This window comes from Labrus bergylta, chromosome 6 (genome assembly GCF_963930695.1).
Source record: "Labrus bergylta chromosome 6, fLabBer1.1, whole genome shotgun sequence".
Classification (NCBI taxonomy): domain Eukaryota; kingdom Metazoa; phylum Chordata; class Actinopteri; order Labriformes; family Labridae; genus Labrus; species Labrus bergylta.
This window is the reverse complement of record NC_089200.1, coordinates 18,748,663-18,775,709: the sequence shown is the minus strand read 5'-3', so window position 1 is coordinate 18,775,709 and position 27,047 is coordinate 18,748,663. Positions and strand designations below refer to the sequence as shown.

At 40.7% G+C, this 27,047-nt stretch overlaps 1 protein-coding gene across 1 annotated transcript in view; it reads right to left on the bottom strand.

The window, feature by feature from the left end:
- Nucleotides 1-999: 999 nt before the first annotated feature.
- The window catches only part of fgf22 (fibroblast growth factor 22), a 30,527-nt gene continuing 4,479 nt past the window's right edge, over nt 1,000-27,047 (bottom strand). The window contains exons 2-3 of the mRNA XM_020632139.3: nt 5,269-5,372; nt 1,000-2,728 (exon numbers count right to left, since the gene is read on the bottom strand). Coding sequence (XP_020487795.2) covers nt 2,534-2,728; nt 5,269-5,372 — 299 coding nt within the window. The 3' untranslated portion in view covers nt 1,000-2,533. The remainder of the gene's footprint in view (nt 2,729-5,268; nt 5,373-27,047) is intronic.

Sequence of the window (27,047 nt, the reverse complement as noted above, 5' to 3'; positions counted from 1 at the left end):
AGGTTTTCAGATAATGGGCTGTAAACCAGACTGTGCAAAGACGGGATGTAGACATACTGTGTGCTAAGTGCTGGCTGGACAATATAACGGACATATGTAATGTGTTCCAAAGGAGTTTTGATTTGGAAACCAAAAGTACTATTATTATGTAATGTAGTAAAGAAACAAGTTACTTTTTATTGGCAGTAATCTTGTATGGTAACGTCTTAATTTAGTCAGTCGAGGGCCCTTAGAATCATCCTGATTTTTTCCCCCTATACAGCGCTCCTGTGTACCATACAGACATGTGAGTGGTTTCCATTTCTAAGCTAACCTCTGGCAAAAAAATTGCATTCGGTATAATATAAACCTTTCTTTAAAATTACATGAAAAGATTTGATAGATAAATACAACAGTAACATAAAGAGAACAATTACAAGCAGTCTTTAGAAATGTAAGCATCTCTCAATGGTGCATATCTGAGGACAATTACATTTGCATGGCAACAGCTCCACCAGACCCCCCATACTGATATTTCACTGCTGCACCCAGACAGAGCTGAGCTACAGTGTGACTTCACGCCATTCTGACCAGACATGTACCCCGTCACAGTAATCTCACATTATGACAGGCTGAAAGGTTGGCCTTTATTCACCCCAAACAGCCACTATTCATCACCGCCTCGCTTTTCTGTTCGCTGAAAAGACAGAGTGGCCTCCTGTGCCACTGGAGGGCTCGTCTGTGTGTAAATGACCTCGATGCTCGGTCCCATAGTTCATAGCCACGTAGCTTTCATCAGACACGGGGAGGTCCTCCACATCAACGCCTCTCCTGCTGTGAGTTTTTTCATGATTATGATGAGGACGGGGATTATCTGGGGCAGCTTGGATGGAGATGTTACCAGCACTTAACAATCATTGTCACACACAAGACACGTCCCCCGCCCCACCCCCCACCACCACCTTCAATTCTGTCTTCAAAGTTGCACTCGAGATTTAAAAAAGGACTTGCAAGCATGACTCATGATTTATGCACATTTTTTTTTATTGAAGTTTACCAAACTCAGCATGGACCAAGGCACTCAAATAACTTTACTTAGCTGAAATGAATCTAAACACGGTTTGTTCTGAGACTTTGCCTTTATATACAACCTACTGTTACTGGTCTATGAAAGCTGTTTATGATAAATGGATCACAAATGTACCTAGATAGTACCAGCAGTAATACCATACAAAATGAGCTGAATATGATGTCTTTTTACCCCTCTTTTTTTCTTACCAGTATGACCAGAATTCAACACAGAAAGTCAACAATTACAATATTCACCAACTTCAAACAGTTAAAGAGTACAAAATGTTTTAAATATATTAATTGTTCTATTAGCATCAGCCTTATTGTTGAAATGTTAGCAAGACTTGACAAGGAGACAGTAACAGTTTACTACTGTGTATAAAATAATCGAGGTACCTGCTAAAGACAACTGAACTGGCGTACCTACAGCTGCTATAATGCATTAAATGAGTCCAAGTGTCCTTTTATTATATCATTATTTTCACGACTGAACTAAAAACCAAGAATCTGAATCTTAGCTGTAGATTGTTGAAAGGAAGAAGCAGACAGAAGCATGCACAAACATACAAAAGGTCATGTCAGAAAATTCAGCTTGTTATCCCAGTAGTTAGCTTAGTTTCTGTTGTGTTATTGTCATATGTAGACATACAAAGACAGAACAACACAATTATTTCAGTCAGAAGAGATTTTCATCTTGTCTCCACAGCTCAGGTGAAAACCAGCGCCCTTTAACAATAATTAGTGTCCTTTCAATATATCCCAAGAAGCATTTCAAGTTCCTGTGAGAGCTTTCAGTTCATGCCGTTTTAGCTGTCCCCAAAAGTGGCCAAAGCAGTGGGTCCTATCGATGCTTTTGTCCCGTAACTGTTAAAGTGTGTTTACTGATGAAAGCGTCGACAAAGGCATCTTTGGGCAGCGTGCTGTTCTAAGCTCATCTAACACCTACCCTCTGGCAGTGGTTAAAGGCATTACAAAGGAATATAGTTCATGTTGTTCCTAATGATCTTGCTTGCTTTTGTAGGTCACTAAAAGGCCTCAGCATTATTTTCAGTTTGTTTCATAACCAGCTTAAAACTTCTCACAGGAGCTTAAAACTGTAAAATTTTCAGTCAAAGAAGGTCAAAGGTGATACTTTTCTATCGCTACAGATTTGACAAGAATCATATTTTTCGTACCAGAGGTTTCCAATCTTATTTTTCCTCTTTTTTTTGTACCTTGTACAGTCACTCAAAGTCAGTGAACATCTGCTTTATATGCAGACATGCAGACAGATACTGTAGCCTTCTAATGTCATCAGAAAACGGAGGAAATAACTTAAAAGTACATATTATACTACCTCTACAAATGTTACAAGTCTCATCAAATGTATTTTTTTTTTTTGACAGGAGGATGGGATAATAAAGATAAAGAGCACTTTCACTGCTAAAACACTAGTGAGTCAAGTGAGCCAGTTGGTTGCTGGTCAGAGTTCAGACTTGGGCAGCTAGGAGGGGAGCATAGGCAGGAAATGAGTTGACGGGTGCCTTCGTCGGGCCTTGTGACCTCGCCGTGGCTTCCCTCTTCCGTTCAGGGAAACAAACATCTGCCTGCCACCGTGCTTCCAGCGCAGAGAGGCGTACGTGTTGTAGCCGTTCTCCTCGATGCGCTCCTTGAACTTGCAGCTTGGGTTATACTTCACCTGAAAAACAAGGGATGAAGACAGAAAGGTTAAGGAGGTTATAACAGATGAGTGTTTAGCGTCTGACTGCTATTCCTGCTGTGCTATGCTAGGCCGGCTTCCAAGAAGAGCACAAAGGTTAATGTCTGTTGTTGCACAGAAGGATTTTCCATGTGTTAGAGTAGTTGATATGTTGTTTTAGTGTTTTTCTAACCCTAAGTATTCTTCTGGGTTTCTTTTGAGAGCCACATGAAACGTTTTGTTTGAGTCTAGAAGTGAAGATTGGCGGTATGTTTTCGGTATGTGCTACTCAAGGCATTGGACATTTCCAATTAAAAAAACTGGAAAGCACCATGTCTTTCCAGTAACAATGTTGTGGTTACTCAAAATAATCTACAGGCCTCATGGTTAAGTTTTCATTGGGACAGAGCTCTGAAAAGTGATCAGTAACTGAAACTGATCACAATTAGGTCTGTTAAATATCTCGAGTCACCTGGATTTTGTAACTGGAAAGATTGTTGCTGCCAAAGTACAACACAAACCAGAGCATACCTTATTATTCCACACATAATACCATTATTATCAAGCAATATCACACAAGGAAGAGGGATATTGTACTGCATATCAGCACGGCTGTGATGTTGTCAGAGGCTTAAGTCAATGTCAGCCTTGCTGATACTCAGTTTCCTACATCAGCCCAACGTCAAGTGTGCTACTGGTTTTTATACAACTGTTCTACAAGCAGCCTATAGTATTAAAAAAAAAAAGAACCAGAAGATTATTTCTGATAATTTTATCACTCAGTTGTTTTTTTCCAACACAACTACTTCAACAACTTGACTGAACTATTTCCAAGCAAACCCCAAATTCTCCCGGCACTCTGGCTACCTTTTGTGACTTCATGTAACAGACAGACCAGTTACTTTGTTCTCAAACATGTATCTGTCTGTTTCCATTCACCATGCAGCCAGTGGATTAAGACTATGTTAACAGTTGCATTGATGGTCTATGTGATTTCTAAGTTATTATCCAGTCTGATAAAACTAGACTGTGATGTTAATTAACAGTGTTTGTTACACGACTGTGTTAAAAACTTGATTCTGATTGGCAAGTTATGCATAGCAATGGTCCGCTGTCCCTCAATAGCAGACAGTTGTTAAAGAGAACAAACCGTTTCTAAGAAAAGCCCTCGGTTGCTAGGGATGTGCCTCTTATCACAGATCATGTAGGACCAACTGTAATTATATCAATCCGCGGCTAGAAGTTGGCTTAATTTAATGTTGGTCTGTTTACCTGATGCAATAAAAAGAGGATAAAAGACGTACAAAACTAACACTGTGATAGAGAAAATTTACGAAACTGAAAACAGCGCATAAAGTTAACACAAAATTGGAACGTGCTATGGGATACAGTGGCATTAAAAGACTGCTGAATGAAAAAGAAATGTCAACAGATTCGGACATTATGGGGCAGAAAAACTCAATCAGGTGCTGCAATGAGGATGCAGATCTCTTCACCGTGTTCTACTTCACCATCAGTGGAAAAGTAACAGCGAGGTTAACTTAAATGTTCAGTTTAATGTGAGTAATGAAAGCAACAGTTCACTCTTTTTACGAGGGCTACAGAGTTAAGTGTTGTTGTGGATGCATTTTTAACACTTATCCATTCATACACCGCCACCGAAGCAGCGAGAGCAATGCAGGGTTAAGTGTCTTGCCCAAGGACACATCAAACATGTTGCTCAGCTGGGGATTGAACTCTACCTTTTTTTGGTTGAGAGGCGACCACTCACACTTCTTGTAGAGATTTGTTGATCTATGTAGGTAGAGTGAGTGTCAGCTAAAGTGTGTCTTATCAGTTTGTCAAAGATTCCTGAGAGATAAAAGTGACAAAAGGTTCCACGCAATCTCCTTCTCAGATTCTTATCATAGCTGCTTTAATGAGGTCCTGACTACATCAGATAGCATTGACTGGCATGATTCACTGCTTTTTTGTTACTATGGGAGTTAAGTAAAGACCTGGGTCTTCAGGTATGTTTACTGTGTAAGGCTGTTGAAGGCACTTGTGTTATCACTGCTGCTGACTGATTGCTTGTCCCTCATTCTCCAAGATATAAATACATGAGCTGCAGATACCGCACACCTCAGGTCTGATGTTTAGATGATTTTAACAAAGAGAGGTGATTTCTTTTAAAAGCTTCATGTGAGAACAACAGGCAGATGGCACGCAAGAACTTTGAGGAGTCCAGCTGGCTCTTTGTCTTTTGTGGTTGCGTTTCTTTACACTGATATCTATTTTGACAGTGGAACACGCCAACTCAGGCTGAAGGTATCATCCCACATGGCCCAGCCAGGTGTACAGCAATGAAGGATTGTAGCACTTTGACCTTTCTGGACTTTCACAGCAGAAGATTCCTGACATTTCCAGAATCCAACATGTTTGGGTGGGCACTCATTTGGGACCCCTATACACATACTATACCTCCCCATACGCTCACCTCCCTTCCCCCTTTCCCTCCCATTTTGAACCCCAGAAACATTGTTTCCAGGTTGTATACGCACCGATCCAAAGAGCGTGCCTTTCTTGGACATAGCTAAGTACAGCCCAGTGCTGACAGATTTGATGGCGACAACTCCCACACTGACAGATCGGATTTCCATCAGGCCTGGAAAAATAAAGGAGAGAACAAGAGTCTGGGTTACAAACATCTAGCATTGGTAGTTTTACCATCAAAAGAGACTCAATCAATAGCGATTAGGATTCCAGACTGACATATGCTCTGGGGAGAAAGAACAAAAAAACACACACAGACGAATAGAACATGCACAATGACCTTAGCAAGCTTACATTGTGGAAGACCTGGGGAGATAAATGCATGAAAAAACAGAAGGTTAAGGTTAATTATACACAAATAGGTGGGAAATTGTGAATATTTTCACATAGACACTTAATTGAAGTATGCATCCTTGTCTCAGACAATATCCTTGGTCAACATAATGTAAATCTGCCTTGCTGTTTGCAGCCACTTAAACCTCCAGACTCCAGATGTGATGATGCCTTACATTGTTTACTGAGGGACATAAAAACCTGTGTCTGCTGGACTCTTAAGCATCCTCTCCAACACACTTCAACCCATGAAAAAAGCTGCCAAGCTTGTGAGCTAATTGTTTCCTCTGGGCAGTGATTGCAAACAAGTCCCATGTGGCTAACTCTTGATCTGGTTTTTGTCTGCATACAAAAATAAAAGGCATGCAGCCATTGTCATGGCTACATGAGGGAGATGTTTTGGAGATGACCCGAGGGCGTACCACAGGGTGCTGAATAGCTGCTAATTACTGAAGATGAAGCTCTCTCTTGGATGGTTTTATTTTTTCTGGCTTTATTTCCCCACTTACACCTTCAAAAGCACCCTGATGGGGCCTGTTATCAGATCAGTGCACGATATCCTCTTTTTACACCCCTGGAAACAAGTCCGTGCAGGGAAAACATGTAGTGTTGTTGCTCAAAGACAAGGCCCTGCTGGATGTTTGTAAAAAAACAAAACAAAAAAAGAGACTCTTGTCCTTGGACAGATGCTGTAAACATAGCACGAGATCAAGGTGATGAAGGACAGGGTGACCCAAAGCTGGTAGGAAATGAAGAAGTCACAGAAGTAACAGCGGGCACCTGGCCATCCGACTGACCATCCCCAGCTGCATCCATACAACCACATTACTGTACAAGGCCCTGACTGAGTTCCTCAGCGCTCTCGCCTGTTAAAACCATCCAGCAATGAAAAATAAACGCTCACAGCAGGGTTTCAAAGGTGCTGCCGTATTTGTTTGTGCAAATCCAAATTTGTTTTGGAGAGAATAGTGAGGCTGAAATTGGCACAAATACTTAAGTTACTATGTTTCATATTTAAAAAAAATCATTCAACATTTCCTTCTCAGAATGCTTATAAGAAAAGCTCACATTTTTTCAGGTAACCCTTAATACACAATTTGCCTTTAAGATGAGAAGTTATTTAAATTCGAATGCTCTAAGATGGCTGATTTACAGGATGAAATCTGTTGTCTGTGCCTTCCCAGACCATCAATAAATCTGATGAATGACATTAAGACCCTATGGCAAATGTTTGGTAAAGGTTGGGACAAAAAGAATACTAGGTTGGAAGTATTAACCACGGATTTGGTTAAAAAAAATGGAGGATTCTGTTTGTCAAAAAACCTAATAAAAAAAACTTTATTAATCCCTGAGGAAAATCCTGGTTTATACTGCTTCTCACACGCACAAGCCCAAAATACACACATGCACAAACAGGACCTGTGGATATACATTAATGGAGAGATGTGTGAGTGGGGCTGCTACACACTGCTACACAGGAAGCGTGCCAGAGCTGTTGAGGGTTCAGTGCCTTGCTCGAATGTACCTCGGTACTCAGGAAGTGACCCGGCACCTCTCCAGCAACCAGACCAACTATTTTGGTCCACATTGGGACTTGGACCAACAAAACACCCGGTTCAAGTTCCTGCGGATTACGGTAATAGTTGAGGGCAGCTACTGCTGAAATAGCCAGTGCTGTCATTTGTAATCGGAATATAAGACTCAGACGCCCATTTATGCTGACAAGGAGTTTAATGTTTTCTTTCACCATACTTCCTGTCATTAGGCTACTGACTGCCAGAGGTTCCATTTTGTATGTGACATGAATTGTTTGGGTACAAATCCAAGAACTCTGATCTGTCTCCCTCTGTTTGTGTTAAAATAGTCAAGGAGCAGTAAGAAAAACAGTTGCCAAAAACTGTAAATTATACTGACATGATTTCTCTAATTCAGATGACTGAATACTCACTGATTTCTAAAATGCCACTTATAAGTTATGGTTATTGTCCCAATTTCAGCCGCCCAAATCTGTTTAAATGTATATATTGGCATTCAGGCGTTCATGGACTTATAAAATGTGATGATTTCATTTAAAATGTTGTGACGATTTTACAATATGTGTCTATTGTCCTGATTATGCCAACACTATATTATTCCATATTCTAACAACATGCACAGATGCTACCATGTAACTACCTGTTTCCCACAGGATGGCTGTTAATGTCATCAGACTGCTGTTTCTGGTCTCATAGAACACATCTGAAGGGCTCTAAAACTTAAAAACACACATCTGCTGCCCCCATCTCTCTAAGCACGCAACTATCTCAAACCTTTGTTTTCTTCAGCTCTGAACATCACCAGCCATGCTTACCCTGTGAGGTCATCTACTTCAGGCACAGACACAACGGAGTACAAAGAGTAAAGAGGAGGACAGAAAGGCACAGGAAGGTAAACAAACACAAACTCCTGTTGAGTGTCTTTCTTCTCTGACAGGAGCGTGTAAAAGAAAACCTCTCTAGGCTCCACACAGCTGCAGGGAAGGAGGGAATGCCTCAGTCGAGGAAATCCAGGTACAAACCCAGCTGCACCCCCATCGTTCCCGCATCGCCTCTGATCCTCCGAGGAAACATTAACACTTAGATGGCAGCCTCCTCTTTACGAGCTGTGTTTACAAACACCGGGTGTGCTACAGTGGCACCTGGAGCGTGCAAGGGACTCATAAGCAATTAGTTGAGGCCCGGCTGGTGATTGGAGCGCTGCAAGGATTTATGGGATATTAGTCCAGGCCAATGAAAACCGCTGGTGCCTGAAAGTGGTGCTAGCGGTAATTGCCATTATTTGCTGCTTTGGGTTCCAGGCACAGTAGGTGTGTTGGAAGGATGTTTGTCACAACTGAGACATTTCAAAGAGTTGGTCATAAAAGAAAACATATCAGGCTTTGAAAGTAACAAAAAACATGCAACTGCTAGATACTAGATTTAATACAAGAAAAAAGAGTAAAAATTAAAGTTGATTTGGTTGATCTGTGACATTTGTTCTAACAACAAAACCTATCAATAACTACTGAAGAAATGTATCACTTAGGATTTGACAAAACTGTGGTAAAGGTTTGGTTAAAGACGGTCACTACAACAACTTGGTTGGTTTTAGGAACAAGTAAAATAAGCACATGGACACATTTTTGTTTCAGTTTTGAAACAGTTGGCTGTGGAACAATAAAAAAAAAAATGGATTAAAGATTTGAAAAGAGAAAACTTAATGATTAGATAGAATTAAATACATAAAAATTATGGAGTTGGTAAAGCACTTTATTAAAAAAAAAAAAAAAAGGACCATTTTGGGTCTACTAGTAATATCTGTGTACTTGTATTGACAATACAGAAGGACAGTCATTTTCTCCTGCTCCTGGTCTTGCAGGTACCCTGCATGTCACTCCATTCAAACATGCTGGTGTAGCAACCAGACGACACAAAAGATCAGAGCACATGAAATGGGGATTTCACATAGTCTGGAGGAATCACTTGGGCTCTGGACGCTTGACCACACATCTATAAAGACCAGTTAGATCCATATAACTCCCAGTCGCCCCTTTGAAAAGTCACTCCATTGTGTTCAAAGCCTGAGAAATCAGAGCGAGCTATTCCAGGCCATTAGAGGGGCTTCCTAACTGCTGAAATCCCAAGGTCACATTACTGGAAGTGTTGGTAAGATTCATGAGCTGCTTAGTCTACAGACTTGGAGACATGTGCGTTAATATTGCAACATTTTTCTGAGGTTCAACATTTTTTACCAGAATTTTGACTTAATAATCTATCAAGGGATTTGAGTTAGGGCAAGCCTTGTGTTACTTAATCTTGCGTAACCAATAACGTCATTTGAGGGTAACATTTTTTAGTATTTTTCCAAATTGTGAATCTTTAAAATGTTTTTTAAAAGTATCACTTTAGGAAAGAATAAAGAGAATTAATGGCGACAAATTAACTATTTGTTTCTGAGTTCACATTGCAAAGGTCACTCCTGCTCCGCTTTCTGCTGAGCAAGTATCAACTCATGGCCCTATTGAACTCATGAAAAAGGTACTTTTGGCTTCCCACTTGCAATTGGCAAGATCTCTTAACCTTTGACATGTTTTGGCTGGGACTGTCAATAAGCCCAAGCTGCCATTACAAGCAAATCCTGCACTATACGAGTCTAGTCAACTGTGGACTTGCCATTTATTTCTCCTCTATGGGATTTTTTTAAAGCATAGAAAAAGTCTTTCACCCAGTCTTTTTTATACTCTTTCTTTCTCTCCATCCCCTATTTTTTGGACGTTAGCCCATCGTCAGATCATTCAAGCCTTTTCTGACTTTGAAAAAAAAGGGGCAGAAAGGAAAGAGGGAGACACTCTCACGGGGTTCTCTTTTGTCAGATTCATGGTATAGGGGAGGAGGAGGAGGGAGCAAGTACAGGGTGAAGGTGCTGGTTATAAGCTTCAATAAATCTTTGTTACTCACCTGAGAGGTGAAGAGCTAGACAAGATCTTATTAATGACCGAGCAGTTTGAATGGGCCTCTACAAAGTGTGGCAAAATGGTTCCTTTCATCCCGAATTTCAAGCCGCAAAGAGAGAAAGACTGAGCACAGAGAGAGTGAGGAAAATAAATTTTTCTGCTCCGTTCCTCCGGTCTTCTTTTTTTCCCTTTTCCCAGGTCTTTAATTTCTTGGGTTGCACCCTTGAGCAGCTCTCCATGGCTCAGTGCTCGACCAGAGCAAAGCCTGGGAATCTTGGAGTTCCCGCTGTGGCCCTGCTCTTGATTGACATACCTTTTCAATTATTTCACAGTTTGCTTGCTTTTTAAACGAAGAGGTCCCTGTTGTTTTTTTCCTTCTGCCCTCCTTTTCAAAACACAAGCTTTTCATGTCGGGTCTGGGCTGCTGGGCCCTAATGGCTGTGACCAGCACCTTTGATCTGCCATGACCCCCTCCAAGGGTCTGGATCTGGGTGAAGCAGCCGCCTGCGCTGACAAAGGCTGCATCACTCACTATTGCTCTAAACACCTTGAAAGATTACCATGAGAACAGGCGCTTTGGTGAAGGCCATCACAGGTGGTATGATACGGAAACTTGGCCATTAACCCTTGCATGTACAGTAAAATACCAACCAGATGTTAGAGAGGACTTGTGGAGAAGGATGGTTTTGATATAATCCAGATTTGACTTTCAGATATTTCTACTATGCAGCACAGTTTATAGAACGCTCTGGCTTAGCTACGAGGCTTACTAACAGTAAACTAGAAAGACTAAAAGTCAGTAACACTGCTTACAGTTGACATAAAGTACAATTTGACATGAGGAGCTCGTTTACCAGCCATGTCACTGTCCCCAATCAATATCAGGACCGCACAAACAAATGGCAGGTCATGTTTACTGTCTGCCACAGCCTGAAATAACAAATTAACATTTAATAGGGTTTGACATGCATCCTTGTTGCTATGGTTACTCTTTTAAGATTATGATACTGATACAGCCAACGTATTAGTTAAGAACTGGGAACAGATTCGCACTACTTCAGGGGTCAATTATCATGAATTAAATTAGGCAGATTTTGATGTAAGCAGATTTTGATAAACATGTATTTTTTTTACAAAGGAGAAGTTGTTTTTTTTAGGTGTTGTCTGCAGACATCTCTTTGCTCACTTTTTACCAAGCGGCAACCCCTGGTCTTAAAAAATGAATCCAATGCTGAAGAGCAAAATCCTGCAGATCGTCGAGTGTCCGCTTGAGGCTGGCTCCAGGAACACAAGAAGTCACGTATACGACTGGCAAAAAAGCAGTTTTAACAGCATAAATGTTTACAGCCTGGTACAAAAAAAACAAATAGTTCTGATTAGTTATTGTCATCACTGGCACACACTGTACGGAGGGTGAATTTTTTAAAAACGGCTCTTTTTTGATTTTGAATATGATGATACATGTTATCCATAGCTAGGCGTGAAGCTGACATGATTGACAGGTGGGCGCGATGTAACGGTTCGTCAGGAGGCTTAAAACCCGCCTCAGCTTCTGCTCGAAGCCTGTCGTTAGGTTGACTGAAGGTTAGATTGACTGAAGGGTAGATTGAGACATTTCCAGCAAGGTGGCGGCTGCTTTTTACACAACTTTCCATTCCATGTGTAAAACTGAGTGAAATACTATCCTAAGACAGCTTACAAGTAGAGATATGCGCACTGTTGTCTTGATTTGTTCCATTCATTGTGATAAGACTAAAATGTCATACAAACCAAATGACTTCTGTGTGAGAGATTGATGCAGCCTGCGGGCTTCTGTCTTAGCCATGTGTGACAATGTATGATATTATATTTTTCTCCTGAAGAGGACTGGCCTTGTCTGTATAAAGCAACAAAAAAGATTTGATGTACCAGCCCCTGTTTTTCCTGTGTTTGATCTAACACACTTAAGTCAACGCTAATGCCCCTATATGACCTACAAAAGCAAACAAGACCATTAGTGACACGATAGACAATATCTATATGATGATTTTGATGTTAGTGAAGAATGCCATCAGGTGTCACTGACACGTGCTGGCATTGGCTTCATCTGACACGTCAAATGAAGTTAATATGCTTCAACAACATATTCTACAGCAAAGATTCAAAGTGTGTGATGTGTTTTACTGTAAAAAGAAAGCAGGATGAGTAGGATGTAGCAGGATGTAAGTTGCCGTGTGTCCTACTGCTTTAAAAAAATATATATTCATAATACCATTGCTCCTTAGTTGTTACTTGATGGTTCAAAAAATTATAACCTGCAAGGCTCTTCTCGAATAACAAGATATGCAAGATATTCCTGAACCACATGACATTTGTGAGTTACATCGGCCATCTTGATTTTGAAGACATTTTTGGTACACTTGCTGACCAAAGGATCAAAGTGTATGGGCTGACTTGTTAGAGACCACTGGAGTGGCTAATGTGAAACCAATTTTTCAAAACCAGTGCATTTAGTAGAAAACAGATTTTGAATAGCTGTCCACTGTAGTGACCAGTAATGCGTGAAAGGGTTAAAAAAAAAAAAAACTGACCTAAAAATGTCACCAAAGCTGGATGAGTTGGAAAGCCAAAGAGGCAGCCAAAGACACACAAGCGATGATTGCACACTGCATGCTCATTTAATAGTCCATAAAGCATCATCATGACAATGATTTGGTCAGAGGTCATTGTTTATACCCTGACAACACAATGTTGTGCCTCAAAAACTTTGATTATGACTCTCAGCAAGTCGTGACGGATCTAATCCAAGTCCAATAGTGTGTCAGCAAAAAAGTGCGGGTCAGCAGCATGAGTAGGGCTCTGCCCTTATGCTCTGTCTGAAAAAAGATGCTTGTAAAAATTTAAAAATGACTTTTTTGTTGCAAATTATTTGTTAAATTATCTTTGTGTGAATGAAATAAAAACCTAAACACTTCACATTGATCTCATCAGGAAGCTTGTATACCAGAAGCCTGACCATTAACAACACACTGATATCTCTCCTGTGTGGCCTGTGATACTGTGTAAGAGATGATCTCATTGAAATAAGAGGCCAATATGAAAGCTGATCAACATTTCTCTGTGGAATATGACAGTGCAGACACGGAAAGGTCAAGATTTCAAGGAAACTCAGTTGAAGTGTTCCACTCCCTTTCAAATAGACAATCTACCCCGATTAAGTCATCTTACCCATCCTGCTGTGTTGTTTGTTGTGAAAAAGCAACGCCCTTAATCTGTTGGTGTTCAGAAGGTTCATGTTTAACACACTGTAGCCCCAACTAGAAAGCAAATACAAAATTTAACACTTTTTTTTCGTTTTTGTAGTGTACATGTCTTTTAGGTCATTCTCATTTTGATCTTAAGCAGGTAAAAATCGAGCTGGTCCCGCCAGGGTAGCGATGACAGGAAGAGCTCGGTTCACTTTCCGACAAACTTTATTATCTGAAATCAGCGGATGAGTTTGAGTCACAACACAAACGCACAAAAGTCGCCCAAATTGAGTGTAAGGCAAGATTAAACATGGTCTCACGATGCGCCAGTGAATTAGAGAATGATTACGATTTTCTACAGGAAAAGTTTAAAATGATCAACGAAACTTTTAACCCTCATTGGACCGCTCCATTCGGAGTACACAGCTCTTGATTAGCAGTTGCCAGTTGGTGTTCAAATGCTGTTGATATGAGTTAAAATAGAGGGGAAGAAATGTTGCTGAAATCTAATTGATCTTAGTAATGATAGATATGCAAAAAAATGAGCCCGAGTGATTTCCAAAATTGCAAAGTAAAGTAAATTATAGTTTCCCTTTTTTTCCCCTCAGTTTAATCATGTTACACTCATTCCTTCACCTGTCGTTTCCTTCTACCAGCATGTACTTCAAGGCACCATGTTACATTTCCTGTAACTACAGCACTCTTGGTATTTCCTTGAGTTTTGTCTGAGAAAAATATCTCAATTTGTTCTTATGTTTTTAATTTGATAGCAATAAATAGATGTGATGCTTTTGTACCTTGCAATAAATCTGGACAGAATGAGTAAACGTCTTTGATATAAATCAGTTTGTATTTTCTGGTTCATCTCTCTCATGCTTTTCCCTCCCAGGAAATAACAGAGCAGGTGTGTTGCATCTGTTTTCAAAGGACAGAGCACCTACTTTTACGTGACTGATTGGGCTGCCATCATGATTTTCTGCCTTATATCAGAAGTGATATCATAAATTAGGCCTTCTTTGATCGCACTCCGACTTTTGTTATGATGTTATTAAGTTAGTATGTAAAAAGTTGCTCATCTCTATGTACCCCTTCACATGTTTACCCCCTTCTGTCTTTTTTACAAATGCAGGTTATGCCCACTCACAGAACAGTTCTAGTTATAATGCTGTGCTGCTACACCATCAATAACATTAGCCCTGTTTTTGCAATGAATGATGGACCTTTTAAGTCAGGGGAAGCACACTCTCTATGCTCTTCTGTCTGAGGTTAAAGTTGGAAGTACAAAAAACAACAACTTGAATTGTTGAATCACTGTCCATAATGTTTCAAACATTAAGTGACAGAACGATTACATTTATTTCTTGTTTGAATAAATACTACCAGACTCAAAATTCACATGATGCAATCCCTTCATGGGGTTTAAATGACCAACCAGTTGTGGACAGCAGTATGACATTTACAGTCTCTTTTACAGGAACTGTAACTGCTACTGACTATGAGAGCTCCACTGTTCCAGCAGAGGATTTCTGCTGCTTGTCTGTGTGTGTTTGGGGGGGGGGGGGGGGGGGGGGTCTTGTGCAAATGTGTGTGTGTTTGTGGGTCGACCCAAGTTGCAGAGTTACTCGCTGTGGGTCCAGTCGCAGCAAAGTGTACCTGTCTTTCTTTCCTTACTTGTCTCCCACCTGCTGGCTTGTTTTTTACTACCCGTCTGTCCCTTACTTCTTCCCTTTGGTCTATGTCTGTCTCAGCCTGCCTTTGGTCTCAGATTTGAAGGTAAAAAAAATTTAAAAGCAAGATATGAAAAAGCATAAAAAATATGATGATTGTTAGTTTGAAATGCACTTTAAAGTCCCCGATCATTCAACTCATGTGAGTCAAAGCAACAAATTCCAGCCAACGTGCAGAGTACTGGTGCTATCTGGAAGTCTGAACAGTGTTTTCTGTATTCCTGGACAGCTTTGAATCCTGTAACCTCAAGTCATGTTTGATTGGATCAAACAAAGAATAAAAAGAACATAATTAAAGTAACAACAAAGGAAACAGGAAACAGGGCTATTTTGTCACTGCCTTTTCTCTTTTTGACACACGTTAACTTACCCAGATCCAAACATGCTGTCACTCTCATAATCACTCTGTACACAGTGTGTGCATGTGTGCTGTCACTCTATTACGACTGTGTGAACTGTCCTATGTACTTTGAGGGAATAGGACCAAAGAAACCTGCTCTGCATGTGTGTGTGTGTTTTTGGGTGAGGCAATCCCCTTGCATGTGGCAGAATACATCAAAAGATCAGGGTCGATGGATAGAGAGGTTGCAGGACAGGAAGAAAAGAAAGAAAAGGCTGGCAGAGCGCTTCTCCTCCCTGCCCAAATATAACTTGTTGTTCCCACATTCCATCAAAATCCCTGGAGGGAAGATGACTCTGATAAGATTATTTTTCTCCTGGCTTCTTTTTCTTTTTTTTATCTCAGTCCGTATTCAATGGCATATGCCTTTTTTTTCCAGCAATGCTTTTGCTATTTTTATTATTATCATTTTTTAGCATCAGGTACTGCCATTGGACCTCATTAAAGAGCTTCTCATGCAGGCTTGTCCCTACCTACATGCAGGACATGTGCTGTGCTTAGGGCTTCATCAACTATGGAGGACCACATGTTTGCGGAAAAGTACATTTTTCACACCAGGCTCGTGTCTGACGACGATGCGATCAATCAGTTAGCGTTCCCTCCACTCCAGCCTCTCTCGCTCCTGACAACCTCACTATTCTCTAAAAGCAACCTTTTCATGTACCGCCTGTGAGTATGCTGGTTCTTCTTAAATGTCTCCTGTTAAATGTCAACAATGTCAAGGCATGGTTTGTACCTGATGTAGTTCTGTAACTTTATCAAGTTGGTTTTGATCGAGTGCACTAATTTTATTTTGGGGCACCATACATTTTGTGTGTCTTGTGAGCTTGAATGGGAGACCAAAACAAATTCTGCTTCGGGTTACTTGTGCCAGGTACAGCCCTGCTCTCATGCAAACATCTATGGGGCCTGTGTCGTCTAACAGCCAGCAGACAGCCCACAACCTCAATTTCAGAGTAATTCTCAGGAGCCCTAACTGTTGCTAATTTATAGAAGTTGTATTAGACTACTTCCGCTTCCCTAGTGACCATTTGCTCTGTATGCCTAATTTGGCTGTGTCTCAGTTGTAGGGTTGGTTGTTTCTCAAACGTGGTTTGATCCCCAAGCTCCACAGTCATGTATAGTGTCCTTGCGCAAGACACTAAACCACAAATCGCTCCGGCCGCCAGCCAGCGTTGTGTGAATGCATGTGAATGGATTAGTACTGTTCAGCGGTTGAGCACTTTACGTAGCAGCCTCTTTTATCAGTGTGTGAAAGAGGAGTGAATGGGTGAATATGACGTATGATGTATATGACGTATATGATGTATGGTAAAAGTGCTAGGAGTAGTCAGAAGACTGGAACTACTATGAAAGTAATTTTAATATTTATTAGGTATTAGGGATATTTTACAAAGAAAAAGTTAACAATTATGGACAGGAATCACATCCTGGCATTAACAGCAGCTAAAAATCCCCATGAAATTAATAATATATTTTATTGTTTCCAATCCAACGTTCCTGTGTTAAATGTTCAAATATCTGCCAAAGAATTTTCAATAAAGCAATATCTGAGTATTTTTACATGAAACAACCATATTTCTCTTTTTGTAAAACGTTTCAAAGGTCTGATGACACATCCTGTACTTATTGGCGTCTAGGGTTAGGGTTAGGGTAAGGACACAATCAAATGCATTCTAACGGTAAATCCAGCTTTATATCTTATGTTACTGGTAATATCCTGTTTCATATGTGAGTTCGATACTTTCAATGTTCCGTTTCATGCAAACTTTAAGACCTTGAAATTGCCACTAAAAAAATGAGTCTCAGTTGGCCAATGTAAGATCAGTGTGAGGAAAAGGATCAGCTTCTCCTCCGCCATTGTTGTTGACAAAGTTGATAACGGATGTCCCGCCCCTGCTTGATTTTGATTGGTAGCTGAGGGAGAAGTGTAATGGGAAAGCCAGGCAATGTTCTTCAAAATTTAACTTTTTTCAACTAAGGGTGTTGAGAGCACAGGGACAAATAACGAGGCATCTTGCAGCCTGTCTAAAACCGATGTGTTTCTTAACCTTACTGAAAGTTTAGAATTCATCTTCTTTTATCCAGATAATGTACTCCTGCTGTATCATATTCCCTCGTCTGTCAGTGTCATGCTCTTCAGTAAAGGCCATTTTAAGCATCTTACTTCAAGTCAAACCACTCTCTCTTCATTTCCGCCTGTCTACAATACTGCAGATTCCAATCTCCTCTTTTATTGAATGAGCAAATATCATCCGTGAAAAACTACTTTGCACAATTTTAAAAAAGAATCTGGAAACGATTCGAAATTCACTGTCTGAAATTTGTTTGCATGCCTGTCTCCAGCGTGCTTCCCATGCCTGTCAGACTGAGCCACTGAGGGAGGTGTAAACCAGAGAGAGAATCTCCTCTTCTACAAACAGTTTTTTTAAGCCTGTGAACAAGCCACACGGCGGTGATCCGTTGAAAACTGACTCCCGCACTCCCTCAACTGCAAGGGGTGACATTCTCCCACATACAATCCAGAGGCTAGTCCTCTTTCAGGACTCGTACTCGGCCCCTGTTACCCCCACCCCCTTTCATACGGTGCTGCTGGGAGAAGCACTCCAGGGATTAGCCCAGCCAGGTCTTTCAAAGGCCATTAGAGCAAATTACAGGTATCCTGTTACCAGTGCGCTGGGACAGGCCAGGTGAGGGGCGCAGAGGCCAGGCGGGAGAGCAGGGGTCAGCTTGGGACAAAAAGACAAGGCCACCCTGGGCCCCAATCGTTCGGAGTGTCTCCCTGGCTGCACAAACTGGTAGGCCTGCATCTATGAATGGCTCACTTGATGGGACCTCAGAGACATTGTCTCACCACCGTAACTTTAGCCTTTTTTTTCTTTTACCCCCACCAACCACCACAACTCAACCCTCCCCACCCGGGTTTTCTTGTCTTTCAATTGATTTGGGCAGGACTTCGCCCAGATGAATGATAAAACAATCACTTCTATAAAACATGAGAAAATTCAATAAAACACACATTAGGCTGTGATATACGAATGCAATTTTTAGAGTTTGGCTAGATGTTGCAAACACTTCTGCTACATCGCCATCAAGCGCCACACAAGATGCCCTGCCTTGGACTGAAGATTTCATTTGAATAACATTATCCTTTTCTAAACCTTAATTTAAGTTAAACTGGCAACCACACAACCTTTAATGTGTGGTCTGTCAATGTATCAGTACGCTGCAGGCACCAGAGGACTGATGCTGGTGATAACACAGTGGAGATGGCCACAGGGAGTTCCGCATCCTGTCATTTTCTCTAGACTACTTTCAAACACACACATACACATTTGCCAAGTCGGATGCCTTTTGGGCCACTTGTGTCCGCCACACTCACACTAATACACACACTCATTGCTTCACCAAATCCCAATTGATGTATGATAATCTAGTGGAGGAGTTGCGGAAGTGTTTCATTAGCCAATTACCGTTTGATAGATAAAGGCTGCGTTCCCACAGTCTGTGAGGTTGGGGGTCAAATGTAAACAATTACCCTCCATCCCCTCCCAGGACAGATTAGCCCTTTTGATTTATCCCCAGACAGAATGACCCAATAGTCCAGAATCACCATCCACATCTGCATCTGGATCTGTGTGTGTGTGCGTGTGTGAGTGTGTGTGTGTGTCTAAGTTAAAAGGTCAAAAATTCTCGTACTGAAATATTTTTTTACCACACACACTCTCCCCATCAATCAGTGATTAGTGTTGCTGCATGTCCTGTCAGCATGCAGTCCATGGTAGTTACACCACTGAACACTAACTTCCTTGGACATGCTAAGCTGTGATTGGATGTAATGGAACATCAGTTACTTAATTATGGACCTCCAGGATGCTAAATCAGAAGGCAAAGACCCTCCGCTGATCAAACATCCAATTTACAAGCACGGTGGGGGTAGGCAAGCCCAGAAAGGTAACACTAGAGGAGAACCTGAAGGGAGAGGGCGACTGCTTGGATGGAGGTCCTGTGTTAGTGAGGGTGAGGGATAGCGAAGGTGAAAAAGGTTAACGAAGCCCACAGCGTGCTCATCTGTGCCTGTGTGGCACCGAGGGGCCGCAGTCTGACCGACAGAAAAGAGGTTTTTCTTTAATCAAGGACGGCAAACTTCCTCCAAATCATGCATCACATCCGTAACAAGCAAACAGCAAGCTATCAAAGGTTTCACAGATAGTTACGAACAGATCTGCCCACCAAGAGCTTAGTGACTCACGGCTTCTGCAGTTTCCCGCACTTTGATGCCCTGGGAGGGTCGGCTGGGATGGTGGGATCCACATTAGACTGAGGTCATTCCCCTGTGTAACTAAATTGCAGTAAGCTGCTGTATTGCATCTGTGGCTGGTTTGGTTGGCTGTCCATACCAGCCTCAGCCAGTCTGCATGGAAACGCAATCACAAGAAACAAGAAACTTGTTTTCAGTTTCCTACCTTCATATGTACCCTGGTTTCTTGTAAAACTCAAAACATAGATACTGAAAATCACTCAAGTCATATTTATACCAGCTTTTCCAATTAGCACAAGTGAGCAAGTGAGTTTGATATTAACTGGTAAGAGCTTTAACTGGTAAGAAAATACACTCACAATGAGAGATATATCCATGACATTACGATGTGAGGACTTGTGAATAGTATTTGCACCAACCTCGGAGTCGTGATCACAACAAAACAAACATTTCCTATTTTTAATACAGCGTTGTGACTTGGTTCATCATTTTACAGTGGTGCCTGAAACCAACCAAACATTGAAGTTTCAAATCTTCTCCAGTTGGTAAACGGGTGCAGATTCTACCACGAGTAGATTCTGCTCAGTTGTATAACTGTCTTCTGTGGATGGAGCTTCCCGTAATTTAAAAAAGCCAACCCAATACTATCAATAGAGTTACCTAGGCTTTAGTCATGAATTAAATATTGCAGGTGAGATGATTGAAAGAAGTAGGTAAAAATGCTTTACAGTTGTATTTTGGGAATTTTGGGTCATGTGTATTTCTTGGCCCATACGATAAACAATATCTAAGGAGAATATATTCTTTGATTTTAAACACTCTGTTTTGGATCTGTCTAATGTGAGTTCCCCCGATAAGTCTAACTCAAAGTGTAAATCAAAGTGAAGTAGTAGTTTTTGCCTTTAGTTACAGATTCAACAGCAGTTGAAAACCGAACAAATCCAAGACAGTTTGGAACACACTGCCAACTCAAAGTGTGTGCATGTGGAGCTCAGGTGTGCAGCGGGGTTCCAGTGAGTGAGCAGCAGGACACAGAATATTCTCCCTGGCCTTAGCCTGCCCCATATTTACATTATTAAAATGAGATGGGCATACAGGGAGGTGACAGAGGGCACAAGAGTGAAATCAGGGCCCTGTCAGAGCTGTCACTTGCTCCACTGGCCAAAGGGCCCTGACCCCAATCCTATCCACTGCAGGGGAGGACAGTGTGAAATGGAGACTGCAGAAAAGTGAGATGGTGATAGGTAGAAAGAGGAAGACAGATAAAACTAAAGAAACAAGATAATGTTGGTGAGGGATATGTGTATACGAACACACACATACATTTTTACATAGACTTCAGTACTTCAGTGATTCTGAGTGTCCTTCAGTACTGTAAAATAGGACTGGGGGGGATACGCTGATTTGATTTTATCACAATTCTTGGGTGTTTTTTTTAAATTAGAAAGTATTGCAAAGCAACAGGTATTGACATACCTGTTTGACTGTGTCGATTATTAGAATTTTCTTTTCCTTTTTCAACAAAAAGAAAAGTTGAATCATGCAATAGAAGAGAGAGAATATCATGGGTAATATTTACAAAAATAATGCACATCACATTACAGTCAGTCTGTCTTTGCTTTTTCATCATCATTAATGTTTTCTTACTATTTATTAACATCCAGGCGATCTGTAACCAAAATTCACTTTCTCTGCGATGATCATCTGTTTTCTTTGTTGCCTTTGTGGCAAATCCTGCCCCATCTAGTAGAATTTGGTTGCCTGTAGCGCCAACTTTTAGCACTTTACTGACCAATACGGACTTAGATGAATCAATAGTTGCGCCGAGAGTGTCTTAATTAAAACTAAACAAACTCTTAGAACGCTCTTTAAAAAAAGTACCAAGTTCCCGTGACTGGCTACTTATTTTACTCTCTCATTGGAAACAGCACCTGCAGCTAACGCTGATAGGCAAACATGAATCAATGATCACCTCAGCAGCTTTCTGCTAAATTTGTTAACCTCATTATCACATACGCTAAATTGTTCCACCAAATAAATCTGCTCAAAGACTGTGGGCCAACCATTGAGACTGAACTGACCTATTAAAAAAACATGTTAAGGCTTCCTAACAGAATTGTTTTCAATCCTAATCATGCTCTAAACAGTGAATAACAAACATTATAATCAAATCTGAGATAAAGGGTCTAATTTTTAATAAGGCAAGACTGAAGCGCTCATTTGAACAGTGAATTCTTAAATTGAAAATGGAGCAGAATCCCGGATCAGAAGTAAACTGAAGACCTCAAATATTTATTTATTGATTTAAATGTGTCAAATGTATGTATCTTTGTGTCTTGTCTTTACTTGTCTTTCATATTTATGTTGTAAATGGAGCTGCTGTCATGAAAGTCAAATTTTAGACTTTATCTGACAAAAAAGTCCTTTCAATTAATCGATCCATCCATCAATCAAGTAATCACACAGGAGCATGCAGATGTTTGGTCCGGACAATACCGTCCTGCTTCAACTGCAAACCCTTGTGCCACCCTCTGTGTTCTAATGAGGAGCATGACGTTCCAGACAGGAAAACACCCATGTGCACTCAAGCTTAAACACACTCACACACACACACATGCACACACGCATGCACGCACGTCTGGTTCATATTACCCATTAGGGAAAGCAAATGCACATCTTTTTCAGTTTAGGTTCCACTTCATGCTCCCTCAATGGCACAAGTATAAACACAGGCACATGCATTCTAACTGTGCACACATTCAAAGAGACCTGACACGATACTCACATCCCACTCATATTAACTTCGCCAGAACAGATACAAAACAGGTATGGGTAGAGATGTGTGATGCGGTTGGAAAAGTGACACAATATGGTCTCAAAGCATCTGCACAGTTATTCAGTCTGACCAGGAGTTCTTACCTTTAATCTCCAAATGACAACAGCTCTGAGGTTGTAAACCTGAAGGACACATTCTGACACATTATATGAATCTATGTTTACACAATTTTCATCTCAATCTAAGGCAATCATTGTCTGATTTCATTGTGAATTTGTTATAACACAGCATTCAGTTAATATTGTATGCATATCTACCTTGTTGTCTGTGACCTGATTTTTTTTTCTGCACTCTACTTCGCAGACTTGTCCGGAAAACTAGTGGTGTACTTTCATTAAAGTTTGTAAAGATATCCATGGTCCCCATATGATAAATCCAACAGATTGGATGTTCCAATAACTGTTTATCAAGTCATACAATTATACAATTAATTTAGCAGACGCTTTGATCCAAAGCGATGACATCAAAGAGTAAGTACAACACAAGCAAAGATCTATTAAAGAGGACAATGTCAGTAAGTGCAAACAGACTGCATTAAGTCCGATCGGACTCACTTGCAAGTATTTTTCTTTAGGTGCCTTTATTTTCTATATTTGTTTATTGTGTATATTTAAGTGTATACAACAACTAGAGTATATACAATGCAATGATATCTTTACTGGCATATCAAGTTCAAAAAAGGATGTATCTAATGACTCTGTGGATTTCCAAAGTTCTTTTCTAGTGCCATTAATGCATGTCATCCATTAATCACCAAAAACAAAAGAAATAGTTTTTGCTGAGCATTAAAGCCAGATCTTTGCTGAATGACACTACAGCATTCAGGACTGCTGACATGTCTTCTTTAAATTTGTTCTTCATAATATTTCCTCATACAATAGTAAACTATGTTTTATCTGCACTATGGGACTTGTGACACCCTCTCAGGCTTTGTGCTGGGCAATATTTTATAGCAATTTGTAGTGATAAGTTATTATATATGCAGATAGGACATGGTTGGTACAGTTCAGCAACATTTCTCCTCAGATTTGTCATTGGTAGATACTGTTCCTGTCTAACACATAGCCAGGAGCTCTAAAAATAGATTTTTATGACTTGATTGCTTGACAGCAAGTCAATATTTAGCCGCACGGATTGATGGGCAGGTTGTTGGTTTCTATTTGTGTGTGTATGTGTGAGAGTTGTTTGTGACTGAGAGAGAAAGAGTTTAAAGTCTACTGAAATTCCACAGATCGCCCCATGTGTCCCTTTGAAATAAACATCACATGAAAAGGGGTGGGTAGCCCCAGATTTACCAAACTATCATCTAGAAGGAAGGCTGAGGCACCTGATTTTATTGCTTTTTATTGCTTCCTTTATGATTTGGACAAAATAGTTCAGGGAGGGATATCTGTCTTTAGGGCAGCAGGTGCATTTCCTCCCTGCTACTATTGCCTCCCAGTCCTATGCTCCTTTTGCTCTGAAGTTACACCAGACCTTTATATTCCTTTAGTTTTAGCCAGTCAGCCATGGCTGTATTAAGTGATGCCAAGTTGTTTCTTTTTCCTCCCAACGGCAGGGGTTCTCTTTCAGCTTCTTTATTTCTAGGCCAGTAGTCAAACACCTTCCAAGACATGATGTCTGGCTCAGTTTGAGCAGGGAGGTGAGAGGCTTTATTGAAAGGGTCAAAACAAAACCATTGATCTATGTTGGTCTATCTGTGACTGAGGCTATCTTTGACTTGTCTCCCCAATGTTCTGATTATGTCAGTGCATGTGGGAGCGTATATTTGTCCAATCTGAGATGTGAGTTTTGGCTGTTTTTTTAGGGTCAGAATTTTGCTTGGTGAATGATTTCAAATATGTGATGCCACATGAGTGAGACTAGCTGGCCTACTTTTGTAAGCTTGTCTCACTAAATACTCATTTTACACCTTTCACTAAAAAGGTACAGATGGTTATAACCATGCATAATGTGTTCTCATTGAGGATATGGACCAACTCCACAGCCTCATTTTACATTTTAAAATGGTTTCAGTCCTTCAATATGATGTCAAGTCGACAGGACTTTTGTCTCTGATGAGTTAGCTTTTGGATAAAAGAAAAAGGGAAAAAATGGAAAATAGAACTTAAAATGTTTTTTTTGGGGGGGGGCACATATAAAATTCATTAGGGTCAAATCTCTATCTTACCCTAATTGACATTTTCATAATTTTCCAAAAGTCATATTATATATAATAATAATATTAATCATTCTATCATTATTTAACAAATGATACTTAAACCATGTATTCAGTGTCACTCTGCCTTTACGAAGGTTTGCAGAACATCGCTGCGAACATCTTTTATCAATGGCTTTAAGCTACCAGTAGTTGGTTACTGGCACTGTGAAGTCTTCTCCTTTGTGTTCCCTTCACACCCACAGGATGTCCAGAACTGTGGGATGCTATTAAAGAACTGGCTGCTGGAGCCAAAGTCAGACTCTATAAACCTGCTGATGAACCCAGTAAATCCCAGAGAGGAGCTGCAGCCAGACTGCTAAAGGTTGTTAGTTACTAATTGCTACATTTCTAAGCCCCATTCATGATATCAAACCCTGGTGGCAGAAACCAGGGAGCCTCAGCTAATTGGTGTGATACTGACACTCTTGTCCTGCAATGTTCCCAGGATGGTGATAGCGTATGTGCGTTTCAGAAAGAGATTAAACATGATCAAGAAGATGTACGTACCAGTGTAGTTGTATTACATTTTTTTGGCCTATGAACAGCTGACAAAGGTTTAATTCTTATCAGTCTCCCACAGGCTGAGTTCATGCAATGTCCTTATAGCTAATAAATGCACGATTCGTGGGATTTTACCCTCCTGTTGGCATCCAAAATGTCCACGAATCCCCTCTTAGATGAGACGACCCAGAGGCGACCTTATATAATGCCTAATGAGCAACGGGAAACACTCCAGCACTCCTCTAGCCTTTAATTTCCACCTCAATACTGAGCAGAGCACGCCCCGGCCCTTCTCCTAGCCTCATTAACATGTGTATTCTCAGGATTCAAAACACCAAAGCACTTCCTTCAGCCAGGTGCTTCCCTCTTTGGCTCCTCCAGCCCCTGGTGCTGTTGATCCAGTCACACGTCCCTGTCTGAGCTCTAGCAGAATTAATGATGAGTCATGGCGAGGACGAAGAACTGCCAGGACAAAATAAACTTTCTGACACCTTAAAGTAGCAGACAGCACAGAAAAGATTTGTCGAAGGAGAAAAGTTGTGTTTCTGTTTTGAGGCTAAACTAAAAAATAAAGCAGGATATAATTTCAGGGCTCTGCTTAACTTCAGTGTCGTCTGTCAATTATTTATTATTATAAAGTGAGTAAAGAGCAAGCTGTAAGGTCAGCTACTTATGACTAATCAGGGCTGGCTCTAGATCATAGGCGATAAAGGCGGTCGCCTATGATCTAGACAGACAGACAGCTGCAGATGGTGAAGAGAGAGAGAGAAAAGAAAGAAAGAGAGATAAGCCAAAAACGAGAGGAAACATAAATAATTTATGTCACCAGACGTTACGTTAAAATTACAATGCAATTTGGGGCGCTGGTGGCGCAGTGGTTAGAGCGCGTGCCCCATGTTCGAATCCAACCTGTGGCTCCATTCCCTACACTCTTTCTTCCTGATTTCTGACTCTATCCACTGTCCTATGTCTCTAATAAAGGCCCAAAATGCCCAAAAATAAATCTTAAAAAAAAAAAAAATTACGATGCAATGCTTATTCTTGTTGGCAGTGAAAGGCATTCTCTAGTCCTGTATGTGTTAGCATCAAGCTAACAAACTAAGATAAACATCCTGGTCCATCAGTGAGAAATTGTGCCCACCCTGTAGAACAACGCACCAGCCGCCACTGTATTATAGCCAAATTCTAAAATGTTCTCGTTGTAGCCTAATACTAACAACTTATTTGAAACCATTAATAACTTTTTTTTTGAGTCAATTTATTGTAGCCACTTTAGATACTTTAGACAAAATGTCTAATTCATTAATCTGTCAAACGTAACATTTAAAGAATTTTCTACTTTTGTTCACTCAGTGTTGCATTTTCAGCTATAAATGTGTGGAGGGTAATATCGCCATAATTGCCAATGCTGTCAAACTTGTCAAAACATTCAGGTGGATTTAGTCATCTGTCTGTAGCACTCTGCTTGTCTTTTCCCATTTCAAATCCAAGTCAGTCTCTCCTTGGCGAGTGACAGTTTCCCCTGTCTCAAACAAGTTTGAATAATTTCCACAACATTTTTCAGCAGGGTGGAAGATTTTCTTCCCGTGGGTCCTATCCAAGTCAAACACACACATGAACCAGGAAAACTCTCACATCAAAACAGCAAAATGTTGCACACCAGGGAAAATTTTGCATTCACAACACTCCCTTGATGTAAGATCGGTTGTAGAATCAGAATGATGCTAGTATGATTGCAATGACTTCTGTACTGTAAAGCCGCTTGATGAAGTCACCTTAATTCTAAAGGGTGAATGGGCTGTCACTACGTGGAGGCTGTACAAAGGTTTGA